We start from the raw sequence: 16,382 nt of genomic DNA, 5'->3' as shown, positions 1-16,382 counted from the left end.
TAGTCTGCTAGGAGGAGGCAAAAATATGCCTACATACCAGAGCTTTAATCCCTTCCACTCTTCCAGAATCACACACATTTTTGCCTTCTTGATGGAGTGAGGTGAATTCAGAAGTGCTGATCTACAAGATACAGTAAGGGATTCTCTAACCTACTTAAGACCATAGGGCATATTTATCAAGCTCCGTATGGAGCTTGATGCCTCGTGTTTCCGGCGAGCCTTCAGGCTCGCCAGAAACAGAAGTTATGAAGCAGCGATCTAAAGACCGCTGCTCCATAACCTGTTCGCCTGCTCTGAGGCGGCCGACAGAAATTAACCCGATCAAATACAATCAGGTTGATTGACACCCCCTGCTAGCGACTGATTTGCCGCAAATCTGCAGGGGGCGGTATTGCACCAGCAGTTCACCAGGACTGCTGGTGCAATGATAAATGCAGAGAGCTTATGCTTTCGGGATTTATCTATGTGCAGCGGACATGATCCGCAATATCGGATCATATCCGCTTGCACATTAATAAATAGGCCCACATATTTACTCTTCAGAAAGCCTACAAAGAGGACAGAGGGGTAGACAGTAGTTTTCAACCAGGCAGGGAAAATCTTCTTTTAGTGCGAAGATGTCACAGACCGTCTAGGTGAAATGTGGATTTATCCGCCAGTCTCCTAGATTAGATTGGCTGTGCTTTAACAGATCCTTGGTACTGTGCTTGCACTGTCTTGGATGGACTTGACTATTGGAAATTATTCTTCTGGAGCTCAGGTGAGCTCAGTAGACACAAGTGCTGACTAGTAAATACAAATGTACCTCACAGCCCACTGGTTGTTCTCATGAGCATGGACACATGATTCATATAGCCTGGGGGACAAGTATACACCACATAACGTTATAGTTTGGGCTTAATTTAGGCAAGTTTGCTTTTTGAGGTACTGTCTTTTTAAAATTTGCTCTACCGGGTTTTGCACTCTCCAGTTATTGATGCAGTCTTTACTCCTTCCCCTATTAAACATGTGTTACTACATTTATCACACTGGGGATCAGTGTTAGCGTTGGGGGTTAACATTATGGTGGACTTTTAGCGCAGTTTTCGACTTCTCCTTTTTCACTGAAGTGAGGTAGTTATTTTCACTTGCTGAGGTGTTACTTCTGAGCCAGTAGAGGTGGGGAGATTATGTTATTATACCAGAGCTTAATTTAACCATTCATGCCCTAGGGTTAATTTGCTTACTGTGTTAAACATTTATAAAAGGGGCTGCAATGTTTTCTATACAATTTACCTTATTGTATACCCTATTCAGGGACTCAGTGTCAGGGTTTTTTCCCTGTTTGTTTGCCATGTGCTGCTGGCAGCCATTTTACTCAAATCTCTTCCTGACTATGGTGCATTGTGGGGGATGCTGCTCATTTCCTGCACTTCCTTTTATGGCCAGACTGGTGTGCATCATCCATGTGAGACAGGATGCAGTCTCAGAATTGTGATGTCATCACTTATTATTTAAAGGGCCTCTGTTCAGTATGCTTTGCCTTTGCGTTGTCTCAGACCTGTTTGTGAGAGTTCCTGTATATTACCTGGCTGCCTGACGTCCTTCCTGGTGCCTGATCCCTGGCTTGTTCCGGCTCGTCTGACTATTCGCTTTGGCTCCTGACTCAGCTCGTCTGACTACCAGCTCTGGTTTTGACTCCTGGCTTGTTATTTGACTTGTGGACTTTTTATTATTTTTTGCTATTAATAAAGGTGTGATTATTTTTGCACTTCTCGTCTCAGTCTGATTCCTGGCACCCTGACATTACGCAAAGGCCATGAATCCTGATGGTGCTAATTATCCACCTTTACCTGCCATCATTTCCAGGATGGATGTACAGGATCACCGCTTGGATCAATTTGCACTAGCCCTGCAAACCCTGCTGACTCACACTGCACATTTGGACCAAAGTGTCCCACAAGTTATGGCTGCTCCTGTTTCCGCTGCTGCACCTATGCCTACCAGGAGCATGTCCAGTTCTGCACCTCTACCTCAGCGATATGGAGGTGATCCAATTCAGTGCAGAGGGTTTTTGAACCAGGTGGGCATTTACTTTGAGATGTTACCTCAGGCGTTTCCCTCTGACAGAGCTAAGGTGGGATTTCTCATCTTGTTACTCTCTGACACAGCTCTTGCCTGGTAGGAAGAATGATGTTAGGGCTGATGCCCTCTCTCAACAATTTTCGCCTTTGTCCAAGGAGGAGTCTGTACCTACTCCTGTTATACCTCCTGACCATATTTTGGATACCATACGTACTAATTTGACTTCTCCCTTGGGGGGAGGAGATCCTGGCTGCACAAACCAATGCACCTCCTGAGAAACCTAGTGGTAAGTGTTTTGTTCCTGAGAATCTTCGAACTAAACTTTTGCACACTTACCACTTTCCTAAAGCCGCAGGTCACCCAGGCAAGAACCAAATGATTTGGTCTGTCACTCGACAATTCTGGTGGCCAGGTCTTCGTTCTGATGTTGCTGCATATGTTGCCTCCTGCTCAGTTTGTGCACAGAATAAGACTCCTCAACGTCTTCCTGTGGGTCTTCTTCAACCTATTGCTAATGGTGAGCGTCCTTGGACACATCTTTCCATGGACTTCATTGTTGAGCTCCCTGTTTCTAATGGCAATACTGTTATCCTTATGGTGGTTAACCATTTTTCTAAAATGTCACATTGCATTCCATTAATGAAGCAGCCTACCGCTCAGGAGCTTGCTTCAATTTTTGCCCGGGAGGTCTTCCGTTTACATGGGTTACCCAAGGAGATAGTGTCAGACCGCTGTAGCCAGTTTGTCTCCAGATTTTGGCGTTCCTTTTGTGCTCAAATGGGGATCCAGCTTTCCTTCTCCTCAGCATATCACCCTCTATCCAATGGGGCTGCGGAACGGTCTAATCAAGCTCTGGAACAGTTCCTCAGTTGCTATGTCTCAGATCACCACAATAATTGGTCTGAACTGTTACCTTGGGCAGAGTTTGCTCGTAATAGTGCTATTAATGATTCCTCCAAGTTATCCCCGTTCATGGCGAATTATGGGTTTCAACCATCCCTGTTGCCCGATTCATTCATGTCTCAGGGTATTCCGGCTTTGGAGGAGCATCTCCGGCAACTCCGTTCCACATGGGTGCAGATTCAGGATTGCCTTCATCGTTCTATGCAGCGCCAAAAGTTCCAGGCTGATCATAGGCGTTTGCCCGCACCTTCCTACAAGGTTGGTAAGATAGTTTGGCTGTCCTCCCGCAACTTAAACCTTCGTGTGCCTTCCAATAAATTGGCTCCCCGTTATTTTGGTCCTTTTCGAATACTCCGACGGGTTAATCCTGTGGCCTACGCTCTTGACCTTCCTCCTGCTATGCGCATCTCCATTGTTTTTCATGTCTCCCTCTTGAAACCATTGGTTTGTAATCGGTTTACCACTGTGTTGGCTCGTCCCCGTCCTATCTTTGTTGACAACCATGAGGAGTATGAGGTCAGAAGCATTATTGACTCTCGTATGTCCAGGGGCCGTGTACAGTATTTGGTTCACTGGAGGGGCTACGGTCCAGAGGAGCGTTCTTGGGTTCCCTCCTCTGATGTTCATGCTCCCGCCCTCCTCCATGCCTTACATGCCCGTTTCCCCAATAAGCCTTTTGTCCTCCCGCGGAGGAGGGGTCGTTGAGGGGAGGGTATTGTCAGAGTTTTTTTCCTGTTTGTTTGCCATGTGCTGCTGGCAGCCATTTTACTCACCTCTCTTCCTGACTATGGTGCATTGTGGGGGATGCTGCTCATTTCCTGCACTTCCTTTTATGGCCAGACTGGTGTGCATCATCCATGTGAGACAGGATGCAGTCTCAGAATTGTGATGTCATCACTTATTATTTAAAGGGCCTCTGTTCAGTATGCTTTGCCTTTGCGTTGTCTCCTTCCTGGTGCCTGATCCCTGGCTTGTTCCTGACTCTGCTGTTTTCCTTGTTCCTGATTCCGGCTCGTCTGACTATTCGCTTTGGCTCCTGACTTGGCTCGTCTGACTACCAGCTCTGGTTTTGACTCCTGGCTTGTTATTTGACTTGTGGACTTTTTATTATTTTTTGCTATTAATAAAGGTGTGATTATTTTTGCACTTCTCGTCTCAGTCTGAGTCCTGACACTCAGTTATACATTGTGCCTTATCTATAGTGCTGACTTATCATTACCCATTGCGGTTAATTATGTGCCCATTTACTGTTAATTTGTGCTTGCTATTTTCTGATATGCCATCGGGTTTCCTTACTGTAAACCTTATATTCTTATATAGATAAAATAGGTGCAGCTCAGGTCTCTGGACCATCCACTGACCCTTTAGAGGGGAGATCTTCTTACTATTTATCCCCTTCCAACCCCTATTTACTTTGTAAGGATAATTTGTTGTGTCCCCCTGCTCAGCTATGCACTTCTTGTGCAGGAGCCATAGCTAATTCTAGTCAGGGTACTCCAGTGTTGTCTTATTCCCAGACTTTTCAGGGGTCTGAATTGCCCCAAACCTATACCCTAGAAATTAACACTGAATTTACTACTACATTTAAGGAGCACATTCATAGTAACATAGTAACATAGTAGATAAGGTTGAAAGAAGACAGAATTCAACCCATTCAGAGATTACCCGGATTCTACTAAAAAAGCTGACAATTGAACTTATTAAACAATTATAAAGCTGACCCATTTAAAGTGTAGGTAAACTTGAATTAGTGCCCGGTTTTTTAAAATACAATTCATGAAAGTTTACAAAGCAGCCATTTTGTTTAAATACTTACCTTTATCCTCTTCACAGCCAGACCAGCGATCCCCCGCCCGCAGCTCCTGTGTACTTACATCAGCAATGATGAATCCAACTTCCTCCAATCATGGCTTCCCCCCCAGAGAAAACATTTTCTGAGGCCACGCCATGATTGAAGAAAGCCAGTTTCGTCATGCTGTACAGTACAGAATGAGAAGCGGGGTGGAAGATCGCTGGTCCGGCTGTGAAGAAAAGAAAGTTAAATATTTAAACAAAACGGCTGCTTTGTAAACTTTCATGAATGAAAGTGCCCCTGTTTTTAATAGTATTTTTAAAAACCGGGCACTGATTCATGACATTTTACCTTCACTTTAAGACAAGCAGTCATATCCTTGAATTCTGTTTTTAGCCAGAAATGTATCTAAGCCATTTTTAAATGTATCTACTGTATTGACAGTCACTACCTCCAAAGGCAAGGTGTTTTTCTTGCTTTGAAAAAAAACATTCCTTTGCATTAAAATGTGAATTCTTAAGCGCCTTTTTTTCTAGAGTAAGCAATTTAGCTAACCTCTTTACACAATTCTAATCCTCCATTTCCCTTATTAGTTTATTTTTTTAAATTGAGGTTTTATTCAGGCATGCAAATAAAATGCTACAGTAAAATAGGTACAATGCAGGTTAAATGCTTAATACACTCTGAAGCAGTCAACATAAAAGTACAGAAATCTCTTAATTAGCAGTATCATTTGAAGAGCTTGAAGAATAGTCTCAATATCCAACAATTAGAATACATGCCAGACAAACTGTAAATCTTCTTAAAGTTCAGGAGGCCACTTTTGGACCCCTTACATTTAAGGGATATTTAGAGCGACAGAAGGTATCCTAGTATATAGAAGATTCATTACACAGAATGCATTAAAGCAACCTAGCTTTAATCACCCCATATAAATTTCACTATAACTGAAAATAGGCACCAATATGGGCCAACAACCATAAAAGAGGCTTCAGTAATAAAGTATTGTAAAATAAACTGTGGGACTATAGAGCAAAAAGTCAGAGTTGTATTACCAGTGAAACTATAAACCCCACTTTAAACATATTGGGGAATCTGTAGGAAAGGGGATACTCTCACTTAATTCAGTGAAAAACATTATTTAACTCTAAATTGTTTATCTAAAGGCAAATCAAAAGGCTCTGCAGGGCTATACAAGTCACTAGCAAGCTAAGTAAATCAATATATGAAAGAACACTCTCAGCAAAGTATCAAACCTGAGTAAGATCCACTGCCATTTTAAAGTCTCTCCTGTCAAGTCCATAAAGGTGATTTGCTGAGTATTTAAAGTCCTGAGTCAAATACTGGAGGGTTATAAAGAAAGGTGCCATCTTAATGAGCTTTCTCCCTAAACTTCTTATCTCTTCAGATGCCTCTCTATTCATTTACCTAGACACCTACTTCTTCAATATCAATGTGGAATGACTGATTACATCTGGCAGGGACAAGTTTCAAGAGGGGCACACAGGACCCTACAATACCCAGTCTCATATGGAGGAGTGGCCTCCCCTCTGTTACTAGATATTACGAGGCAGCTATGTTTACACATATATCACAGTGGGGAGTTATGCAACAGACTATTAAGTGGAGAGACATTGAGCAAGCTTCCTTTCCTTACCATTTATATCTAGTAGACCTAATTTTGATTCCCCCCTCATTGCCGCAGAAGCTTAGGAATATCTTATTCAATAATGCTAGAATGCTTGAATATGTGGGATAGAATTCAACACTTCCAAGATGCAGCACCACATCCTTCTCCTATCCATTCATTAAAAGGTTGCCTCCCCGAATCTCACCCCAAATTATGGTCCCGCATAGGAGCTTCTATAGTTTCTGATCTAGCTGCCGGAAACCAATACATACCCCTATCCCAACTCTCTATAGAGTCCCCCAACTAAGATTTTAATCTTTAAATAATACTCGCCTCCAATGCTTCCTATGTAGTTGGGGCTTTGACCCCAAATTTATTAGGCCCAAGACAATTTGAGAGAGTAGGTGGTGCATCCGAGTAAGACTTTACAAACCTTTATATCTTTTCATTATAACATTATGGAAGAAATCACTCTGCCTAATAGAGCTGCCCCCTTGCTCGAATGGGAACGTATCTTAAAATCAATCATACCATTTAAGAAATGGCAGAAACCCATTATCATAACGAAGAAAGCCCTGCATTGCATTACCCTGTATGAAACATGCTATAAAATATTAGCACATTGGTATTATACTCCCCTTAGACTTTTTAAATGAATAATGCAATTTCACCTTTATGCTGACGGAAATGCAGAGCAGTAAGGGATTCCCTCAATATCTGATTGGCCTGCCATAAACTGAGGATTCTATGGGATCGAAATTTCTCCATTTTATCTAAATTTCACTTTAAGCTACCTAAAACCCCTGAGGCAGCACTACTATGCCTAGGCATACAACCCCTTCCTAAACACCAAGGCTATTTTTGTGTATATTTGCTAACAGCAGTCAAACTGGCCATCGCTAGATCACAGAAGAATAGCACTTCCCCAAATTGGGTTAAAGTACTCAACATTATGAGCTACATTTACAGTATGGAGAGAGCAGGGAATTGAATCTGACTTTTTCCCTCTCTCTCTTCCTACTCTTCTCTTTTCTTATTCTTCCCTAGTTCTCTTCAACAGCCTAACTTATATTGTCATTGTGATAGCCAGTAAACTTGTTCACTTATTCCAATTACAGTTATTTATAGTTCTTTTCACGGACATTTTGAAACCTTTGCTGTTGAGTGTTATCTCAGCACCTTGTTATGATGTAATGATACACATTGTCCTCACAATTTATACTTCATTGTATTACTTTAAAAGGTCAGTATACACTCATTTTCATATAACTGCATGTAATAGACACTACTATAAAGAATAAGATGCACAGATACTGATTTAAAAATCCAGTATAAAACTGTTTAAAAACTTACTTAGAAGCTCTCAGTTTAGCTCTTTTGAAAAGGTAGCTGAAAAGCTCACTGCAAGTGGGAAATAAGACCCTGCATATGAAAAGACCCTTTACACAAAGAGGATCAAGCTGGAGAAGGTAGCTGACGGTATTCTCATAAAACTTTGGGGCTTAGTTAGAAGTCTGAAAATTAGAGCAATGTTATTTAAAAATAAGCAAAACTATACATTTTTAAAAATAAAAAAACTTTATGGGCTATATAAATAGATCATCTACAAAACATTTATGCAAAGAAAAAACTAGTGTATACTGTCCCTTTAACTATACAGGGAGACTTGCAAGTCGAAATCCCTCCTATTATGTTGTTTTATTTACATATTGTAATGCATTTTCTCTTTCATTAATAACATTTCTTTAAAAAAAGTGGAAACAAAACTAAAAAGATTATCTCTTCATTCAGTCTCAAGACAGTACCTAGGATAAGTCAGCCAATGCCTCTTCTAAACCACAATCATTTTCCATAACAAGATTGATCACCCAGTTCTGTAATAAATGTGGCTTTGTTGGGTCTCATAGCCTCCAGTGCCTGCCCTACTCCTCAGTGTGGTTTAAAGCTCTGTATGAGAGATTGCTGGAGCTTGTCAGATAGCTTCCCTCCTGCTTCTGACAACTTCTTCTAGATCAGTGTACGGGCTCAGCAATATCCAATATTGATCAATGGATCTCAGAGGGAACTTCTCTGTTCCTATGTGACAGGTTTCTGGATGGGGACCGCTGCATGTCCAGAGGGCGCCTACTCCAGACACTCACAGCCATCACTTTAATATTATCCGGTACTTCAAACATTGACAGAAACATGGGCCTCACATTTTCCTCAGGTTTAGCTTATACAATGGTCAAGGGATCTTCAACCTCAGCCCTCTTCAGATAGTAATCGCCATCCTGGATATTAGCGTTAGTTGTTATTAGCGCTAGCGTCAGGTAGTCAATATATTTCAAACTAAATGCGAATGGCTCAGCAGCTAAAATTAAATTATTTATTATAATCCAATAAAACAGGAACAACGATGCAAGTCAGGTTAAAATCAAGCAGGCAGCCTCCAGCCATATTCAAAGACAACAGCTGGTAGCTAAACCACCTGTTAATATACGTCCTTAAATTAGCCTCTCTAATGACGTGGCTATACCATAAAGGGATAGTAAACCCCAAAATTTTCTTTTAGAATTCCGATAGAACATACAATTTTAAACAACTTTCCAATTTAATTCTAATATTACATTTTCTTCATTCTCTTGTTATCCATTGCTGAAGGGACAACATTGCACTACTGACAGGAAGCTGAAAATATCTATTTAGCCAATCACAAGAAACAAATGTGTGCAGGCACCAATTAGCAGCAGCTCCCACTAGTGTATGATATGTGCATATTCATTTTTTAACAAGGGATACTAAGAGAATGAAACACATTTGAAAATAGAAGTGATTTTAAAAGTGTCTTAAAATGGCATGCTCTATCTGAATCATGCAAGTTTAATTTTAACTTTCCTATCCCTTTAAAGGGTCCACGCATGTAATAAGATCTTATGTAGGTTACATATCTTTAGGTATCTTTACGTAGAGCAACAATTCTTTTTTTCTTTGCCATGAGGTGCCATGTTGAACTTCCAGTGACCAGTATGAGAAAGTGTGAGAACGATAACACCAAATTTAACACACCTGCTCCCCATTCACACCTGAGACCTTGTAACACTAATGAGTCACATGACACCGGGGAGGTAAAATGGCTAATTGGGCCCAATTTGGACATTTCCACTTAGGGGTGTACTCACCTTTGTTGCCAACAATTAAGACATTAATGACTGTGTGTTGAGTTATTTTGAGGGGACAAATTTACACTGTTATACAGGCTGTACACTCACTACTTTACATTGTAGCAAAGTGTCATTTCTTCAGTGTTGTCACATGAAAAGATATAATAAAATATTTACAAAAATGTGAGGGGTGTACTCACTTTTGTGGGATACTGTATTTCTCTCTCTCTCTCTCTCTCTCTCTCTCTCTCTCTATATATATATATATATATATATATATATATATATATACATATATATTCATATAGATATATAGGTATAGATATATATTTAACCCTTTCAGTGCTAACGACAGCTCTGAGCCGTCACAGAGTGTCCCACTCAGGTGCTAACGACGGCTCAGAGCCGTCGCCAGCACTCTCCCACCTTGAGGGAGATCTGGGGGCTCCCACCCACTCCTACCCCGGCAATCGGGCCTGCATAGTGACATGCATCGCCGGGGCTTCACATTATGCGCAGTGACGTCACGCTCAATGACTTGATGATGTCACTGCGCAACTTTATTTAAAATTGACAATGTTAAGTATAGGGACAGGGGGCATGCTGCTTAGAAGCCTGTATCTCAGGCATCTATGCAGCTACAGACCCCCAAGACCCCAAGACCCACCGTTAGGTAATCGCCTAACCTTTCAGGTCTTGGGGATCTGAAAATTAAAAAAAATAAAAAATAAAAAAACCCTTAAAACAGCTTAGCACCCAGGTGCGAAAGTGCTTAGCACTCAAAGGGTTAAAAAATAATATATTGTATATAGAAATATACAGTATATTTTAAAATGAAAAGAACATTTTCTTCTATGTGAAGAACATTGTAAGTTTTTTTTATTTTTTGTAATGTGTTTTTTTTTTTAAAGTAATGTTAGGTTTTTTTTAGTTTAAGCTTAGGTTTTTATTTTATTTTACAGGTAAGTTTTTATTTTTTAAGGTAGTTAGTATATTTTTAATTAATTGTATTTTAATTGGGGTTAAGTTAGGTTAGGGGGTTAAGTTAGGTTAGGGGGTTAAGTTAGGTTAGGGGGTTTAGTTATTAGTTTAATACTTTGCGTTGTGGGGGTGGCAGTTTAAGGGATAATTTCGCGATGTTGGTGGATGGCAGTTTAGGGGTTAATAGTTTATTTAGATACCAGGGGGGATATTTATCAAGCTCCGTAAGGAGCTTGATGCCCCGTGTTTCTGACGAGCCTTAATGCTCGCCAAAAACTCAAGTTATGAAGCAGCGGTCTAAAGAGGTGGATGATCCTCCTGCTTCACACAAACAGCCTGTTAAAAGAACTAATAAATTCTTTAAAGGGACACTAAACCCAAATTTTTTCTTTCATGATTCGTGTGGAGCATGCAATTTTAAGCAACTATCTAATTTACTCTTCTTATCAATTTCTCTTTGTTCTCTTTCTATCTTAATTTAAAAAGCAGGAATCTAAACTGAGGAGCCGGCTAATTTTTAGCCAACAATCAGCAAGCGCAACTCATGTGCTGAACCAAAAATGGCCCTGCTCCTAATCTTACATTCTTGCTTTTTTAAATAAAGATAGCAAAAGAATGAAGACAATTTGATAATAGGAGTAAATTAGAAAGTTTCTTAAAATTGCATGCTCTATCTGAATCAGGAAAGAAAACATTTGGGTTTAGTATCCCTTTAAGGCATCTCCCAAACATATATCATTTTTAAAGAATGGAAAAAAACAGGTGTTCATAGGTACATAGGTATAGGTACATATACATATGTAAATGTGTTGAGTACATGATATCCTGTACTGGTAAGGGGATCTACAGGAAAAGTCACTTCAGGACCCCAACATCTACAAATGAGGTGTTTTTAATTTTAATATTTGATTCTAAGGGGCCAGTTTATCAAGTGTCTGTCCGACATGATCCGCTCAGCGGATCATGTCCAACAGACATCACTGAACATTTTACATTGCACAAGAAGTTATGGTGAACTGCTTGTGCAATGCCACCCCCTTCAGATTCGCGATCCTCTAGCAGGGGGTGTCAATCAACCCGATCGTATGCGATCGGGCGGATTGATGTCGCTGCCTCAAAGACGGCGGACGAGTTAAGGAGCAGCGGTCTTAAGACCGCTGCTTCTTAACTGCTGTTTCCGGCGAGCCTAAATGCTCGCACGGAAACAGGGGCATCAGGGGCCATTCAGCCCTTGATAAATAAGCCCCCAAGTCACACTCACACTGTTATGTTTATTACTAACAGTACTTGTGTCTTCAAAACCATTTTTTTAAACGGAATGGTGCATTCAAGACTTTGTTAAGAACCAATTGTAATTTGTTTCAATCTGCACCACAGCTAAACCATTTGAATGCATATTGTATGTTGTTATGATGGGCAGATTGTGCGCCATAGCACTGTTTACATTTTGGCATGATCTCAAAACATTATCGAGACACACTTGCTCTATTTCATGGCGGTGTTGTGGACTTCACAGCTTGGGTATAGGATACCACATGTGATAACTCATAGTCTCTCAACATCTTATGAAAGAAAACAACATTTATGCTTACTTAATAAATTAATTTATTTTATGATGGTGACAGTCTACAAGACTTGCCCTTGTTTTTTTCAGTACAGTTGACGGCAGTCCCAGATTGCACGTCACTAACCATGCTTTATCTTTCCTACTTTTCTAAAATTCTCCTTTCTCTTGGCCATATGTATGACTGAGGGATCATGAGAAAGTGGGAGGGACTAAAAGCTCAGGTATGTTGGGCGTTTTGGACTCTCACCATTATTAAAGAAATTACTTTACCAGTTAAGAGTAAATTTTGTTGTTTTTGAGACAAAATTAACAAATTAAAATAAGCACAACACATAATAAAAAGGTAACGTAAAAAAACAGAAAGGTGTAGATATTTTTTAATAGAAAATTAAAGCAGAGATATCTGAAATGTTCTAAAATATATGTTTCTGGCCTTTTTCCTACAGGGAGTGTCAACCAATGTTTTCTTTGTGGAGCATGACTTTCCTGAGCAAGAGATATCAGATGGGAAGAGCCACCAAAACACCCATGAGGCAGAGTTTATTGTGGAATTTTGCAAGTACTTCCTTTGCCAGGATTATAAACCATCACAGATCACCATCCTTACCACTTACACTGGGCAGCTATTTTGTCTCCGCAAGCTCATGCCAGCTAAAACGTTTTCAGGGGTGAAGGTACATGTTGTGGACAAATACCAAGGTGAAGAAAATGATATCATCCTGCTCTCACTAGTACGCAGCAACAGAGAGGGGAAAGTTGGTTTCCTCCAGATATCCAACCGAATCTGTGTGGCGCTCTCCAGAGCCAAAAAAGGGCTGTACTGTATTGGGAACATGAATATGTTGGGAAAAGTGCCTTTGTGGAGTAAGATAATTCTCACCCTTAGGCAGAATGGCCAGATTGGTAAACAATTAATGCTCTCCTGCCAGAACCACCCTGAGGTACACACCTTAGTGTGCAAAGGCAGTGACTTCAAAAAGGTGCCTGAAGGGGGCTGCAGTCAGAAGTGTGAATTCAGACTTAGTTGTGGACATGTATGTTCCCGTGTGTGTCATCCCTATGATCCAGAGCATAAGCAGTATAAATGCACCAAGCCTTGTCAAAAAGTACTATGTGAGGATGGACACCGTTGCACCAGAAGTTGCTATGAACCTTGTGGCCTGTGCATGGTGAAAGTTGAAAAGTGCATGCCATTGTGTAGCCACATGCAGATGGTTCCATGTAGCATCTCTGTAATGACATACTGCTGTCAGGAACCATGTAACAAGTTCTTAGGGTGTGGTCACAAATGTGAGAAGTTGTGTGGAGATAAATGTGAAGAGCGTTGTCCTCAAAAGATCTCAGTGACACTAAAATGTGGACACACCCAACTGATCAAATGTTGGAAGAAACGCGATATGGAATTTGGTATGCCCATTAAATGCACAGAGCTCTGTACTAGTATGCTAAGTTGTGGACACAAATGCCATGGCACCTGTGATACCTGCTTTGAAGGACGATTTCATGGCAGCTGTAAAAAGTCTTGCAAACGCTTTTTGATCTGCTCACATGAATGTGGGGAACCTTGCACCAATGAATGCCCTCCTTGCAAAAAAGCCTGTGAAAACCGCTGTATTCATAGCCAATGCAAAAAGGAGTGTGGACATAGCTGTGCACCCTGTATAGAGCCCTGTGGCTGGAGCTGTCAGCACTACACCTGCAGTAAGCTCTGTTCTGAGCCATGTAACCGCCCCCCTTGCAATAACCCATGTCCCAAACAACTCAAGTGTGGACATCCCTGCATTGGTTTATGTGGAGAACCATGCCCCAATAAATGCCGTATTTGCCACCATGAAGAGGTAACAGAGCTATTCTTTGGATCAGAGGATGAGGTAAATGCTTATTTTGTGCAGCTGGAGGACTGTGGGCACATCTTTGAAGTCTCTGGAATGGACAAGTACATGAAAATGAGTGATAATTCCAATGAGGAAACTAGTATTAAACTGAAAGTGTGTCCAGTATGCCAGACCCCTATCCGTAGAAACCTGAGATATGGCACAATTGTTAACAGAACTTTGGAGGAAATTGAAAGAGTTAAAGAGAGAATACAAGGGCCGGCAGATGAAATAGCTCTTACCAAAAGCAGACTCAAGGATACACTGGATCAGATGGTTGAGTTTAGGAGGACTTTCTCCATGGAATATATGGAGCTAAGGGATACACTGCAAAGCTCAAACACGTCTCTTAGGAAACTTAATACCCTAGAGAATATGATGTTGTTCTATAAAAAGTTAGCTAGTCTTTTTAGAAGCATAAAAAATGTGGATGAGAAAGAAAAAACTGGTTTGAAGAATCGTCTACTTCAGATTAAGGGTTGGGTAGAAAAAACTCGTTCCTTTTTTACAGAACAAGAGCTCTCGGACCTGCAGAATGAAGTGATGCGCTTCAGCTACCTTCTAGAACTACTTGTTAGCTGCAAAGCAGCATCATCGAGTACCAATTCAACTATACAGAATGAAATAGACCTTTTGAGAGAGGTTTTAGAGAGAAGCAACAGGTTCACTGAAAAAGATGAAGTTTTCGTGAAGGAGAAATTGAAAGAGCTGAAGAAGAGCCTCCAACAGTCTGGGCTTGGCATATCTGATTCTGAGCGTGTCATGATTGTTAAAGCCATGGGCCTTCAAACAGGACATTGGTTCAAGTGCCCAAACAATCATATCTATGTGATAACAGAGTGTGGCGGGGCAATGGAGACATCAAAATGTCCAGATTGCCAGGAGACCATTGGGGGTACACAGCATACACTTCATTCAACCAATCGTTTAGCCAGGGAAATGGATGGAGCTCATCACGCAGCCTGGTCTGAAACTGCAAACAACCTATTCAATTTTGAAAACTTCCTGTGATTTCATATACCTTAGTTCAGTAAGATAATATGTAAAGCATACTAAAATGACAGAAAATGCAAATCTAAAGTGCTATGAAACTACTTAATATTGTGACATGGATTTAAAATATGATTTAAACAATACAAATCAATTGTCTACAGTTTAAAAATAATACATTGCAGCATGCAGGATCTCCATTGTATCTCAGTATGGAAAAATATATTGTGCATATGGAAATCAAAGCATGCACAGATATATTTGTGCTTTGTTTAGCAATGCTTACAAATACGGACTCGTGTTAGAATAACATAAAATTACAAACCTTTAAATCAGTTTCTTCCTACAAAAATGTGTACTTGTAATGTTTGAGGTGTGTTTGCGTGAATGATAGACAAATTAAAATATATTCTTTTCTGAGAAAATTTACAATAAGTAACTGGAAAAAAATAAAAGAATTCAAGATTAAAATGAAAAAAAAAAAAAAAAGACAGAATATATCAATGGAAACTAAAAGATGAATAAAATGTAAAACAAAAGAAAGAAGATAATGAAAGGAACTTATATTACCAAAGCTATTTAACTGATTTTAAAAATGCACATCAATAAAATGTATATAATAGCAAATGATCAAACTGAGGATTACAGACTTGTTCGATTTATTTTTTTATTTATAAAATTCTATCATGTAGTATATTTTTCCTGACTTATTCTGATAACCTATTGGACAGGCTTAAAATGTTTTATATTGTGTGACAAGCTTTTTAGCAAGATGTTTTTTTATGCTTATGAAATTTACCATTGTTTTCCTTTTACCATTAACTTAATCAGGATGTTGCTTGAATATACATTTTCAAGAAAATTACAAACCAAATGTAAAAACTGTAATATGAAATACATGTATTGTGTCAATGTTCAGATGTGCATCAAATTTCAGAGTAAACCATCACAACTTATTGAAATTATGACACATTTTGGGTTACAAGTGGAGGGCAAACAATTAAAGGGATATTGGGGTCGATCACAATCCTTAAAGGGATACTAAACCCACATGGTTTCTTTCATGATTCAGACAGAGCATGAAATTTTAAGCAACTTTCTAATTTACTCCTATTTTAAATCTGTATTTGTTCTCTTGCTGTCTTTTTTTGAAAAGCAGGAATGTAAACCTTAAGAGCCGGCCCATTTTAGGTTCAGCACCCTAGATGCTACTGCTCCTTCAGCAAAGTTCATCAAGGGAATGAAGCAAATTTGATAATAGAAGTAAAATGGAAAGTTATTTAAAATTGTATGTTCTATCTAAATCCTGAAATAAAAAAAGGTTTTGTGTCCCTTTAAGCATAAAACACTTGACACATACACACACCTTTGACACCATTCCAGTCTTGCCCCTTGACAAAACCTTTTTTTTCACTAAAGTGACAGTAAAGTCAAAATT

The 16,382-nt window shown here is 39.9% G+C and overlaps 1 protein-coding gene across 1 annotated transcript in view; it reads left to right on the top strand.

Annotated features, from left to right (window-relative positions):
* The window catches only part of ZNFX1 (zinc finger NFX1-type containing 1), an 86,484-nt gene extending 70,901 nt beyond the window's left edge, over positions 1-15,583 (top strand). Inside the window, exon 14 of the mRNA XM_053719369.1 lies at positions 12,527-15,583. Coding sequence (XP_053575344.1) covers positions 12,527-14,965 — 2,439 coding nt within the window. The 3' untranslated portion in view covers positions 14,966-15,583. The remainder of the gene's footprint in view (positions 1-12,526) is intronic.
* Positions 15,584-16,382: the final 799 nt, after the last annotated feature.

The sequence above is a fragment of the Bombina bombina genome, chromosome 1 (assembly GCF_027579735.1).
Source record: "Bombina bombina isolate aBomBom1 chromosome 1, aBomBom1.pri, whole genome shotgun sequence".
Taxonomy (NCBI): Eukaryota; Metazoa; Chordata; class Amphibia; order Anura; family Bombinatoridae; genus Bombina; species Bombina bombina.
Note: the sequence above shows the minus strand (reverse complement) of the source record. Positions and strands in the feature narration are given on the sequence as shown.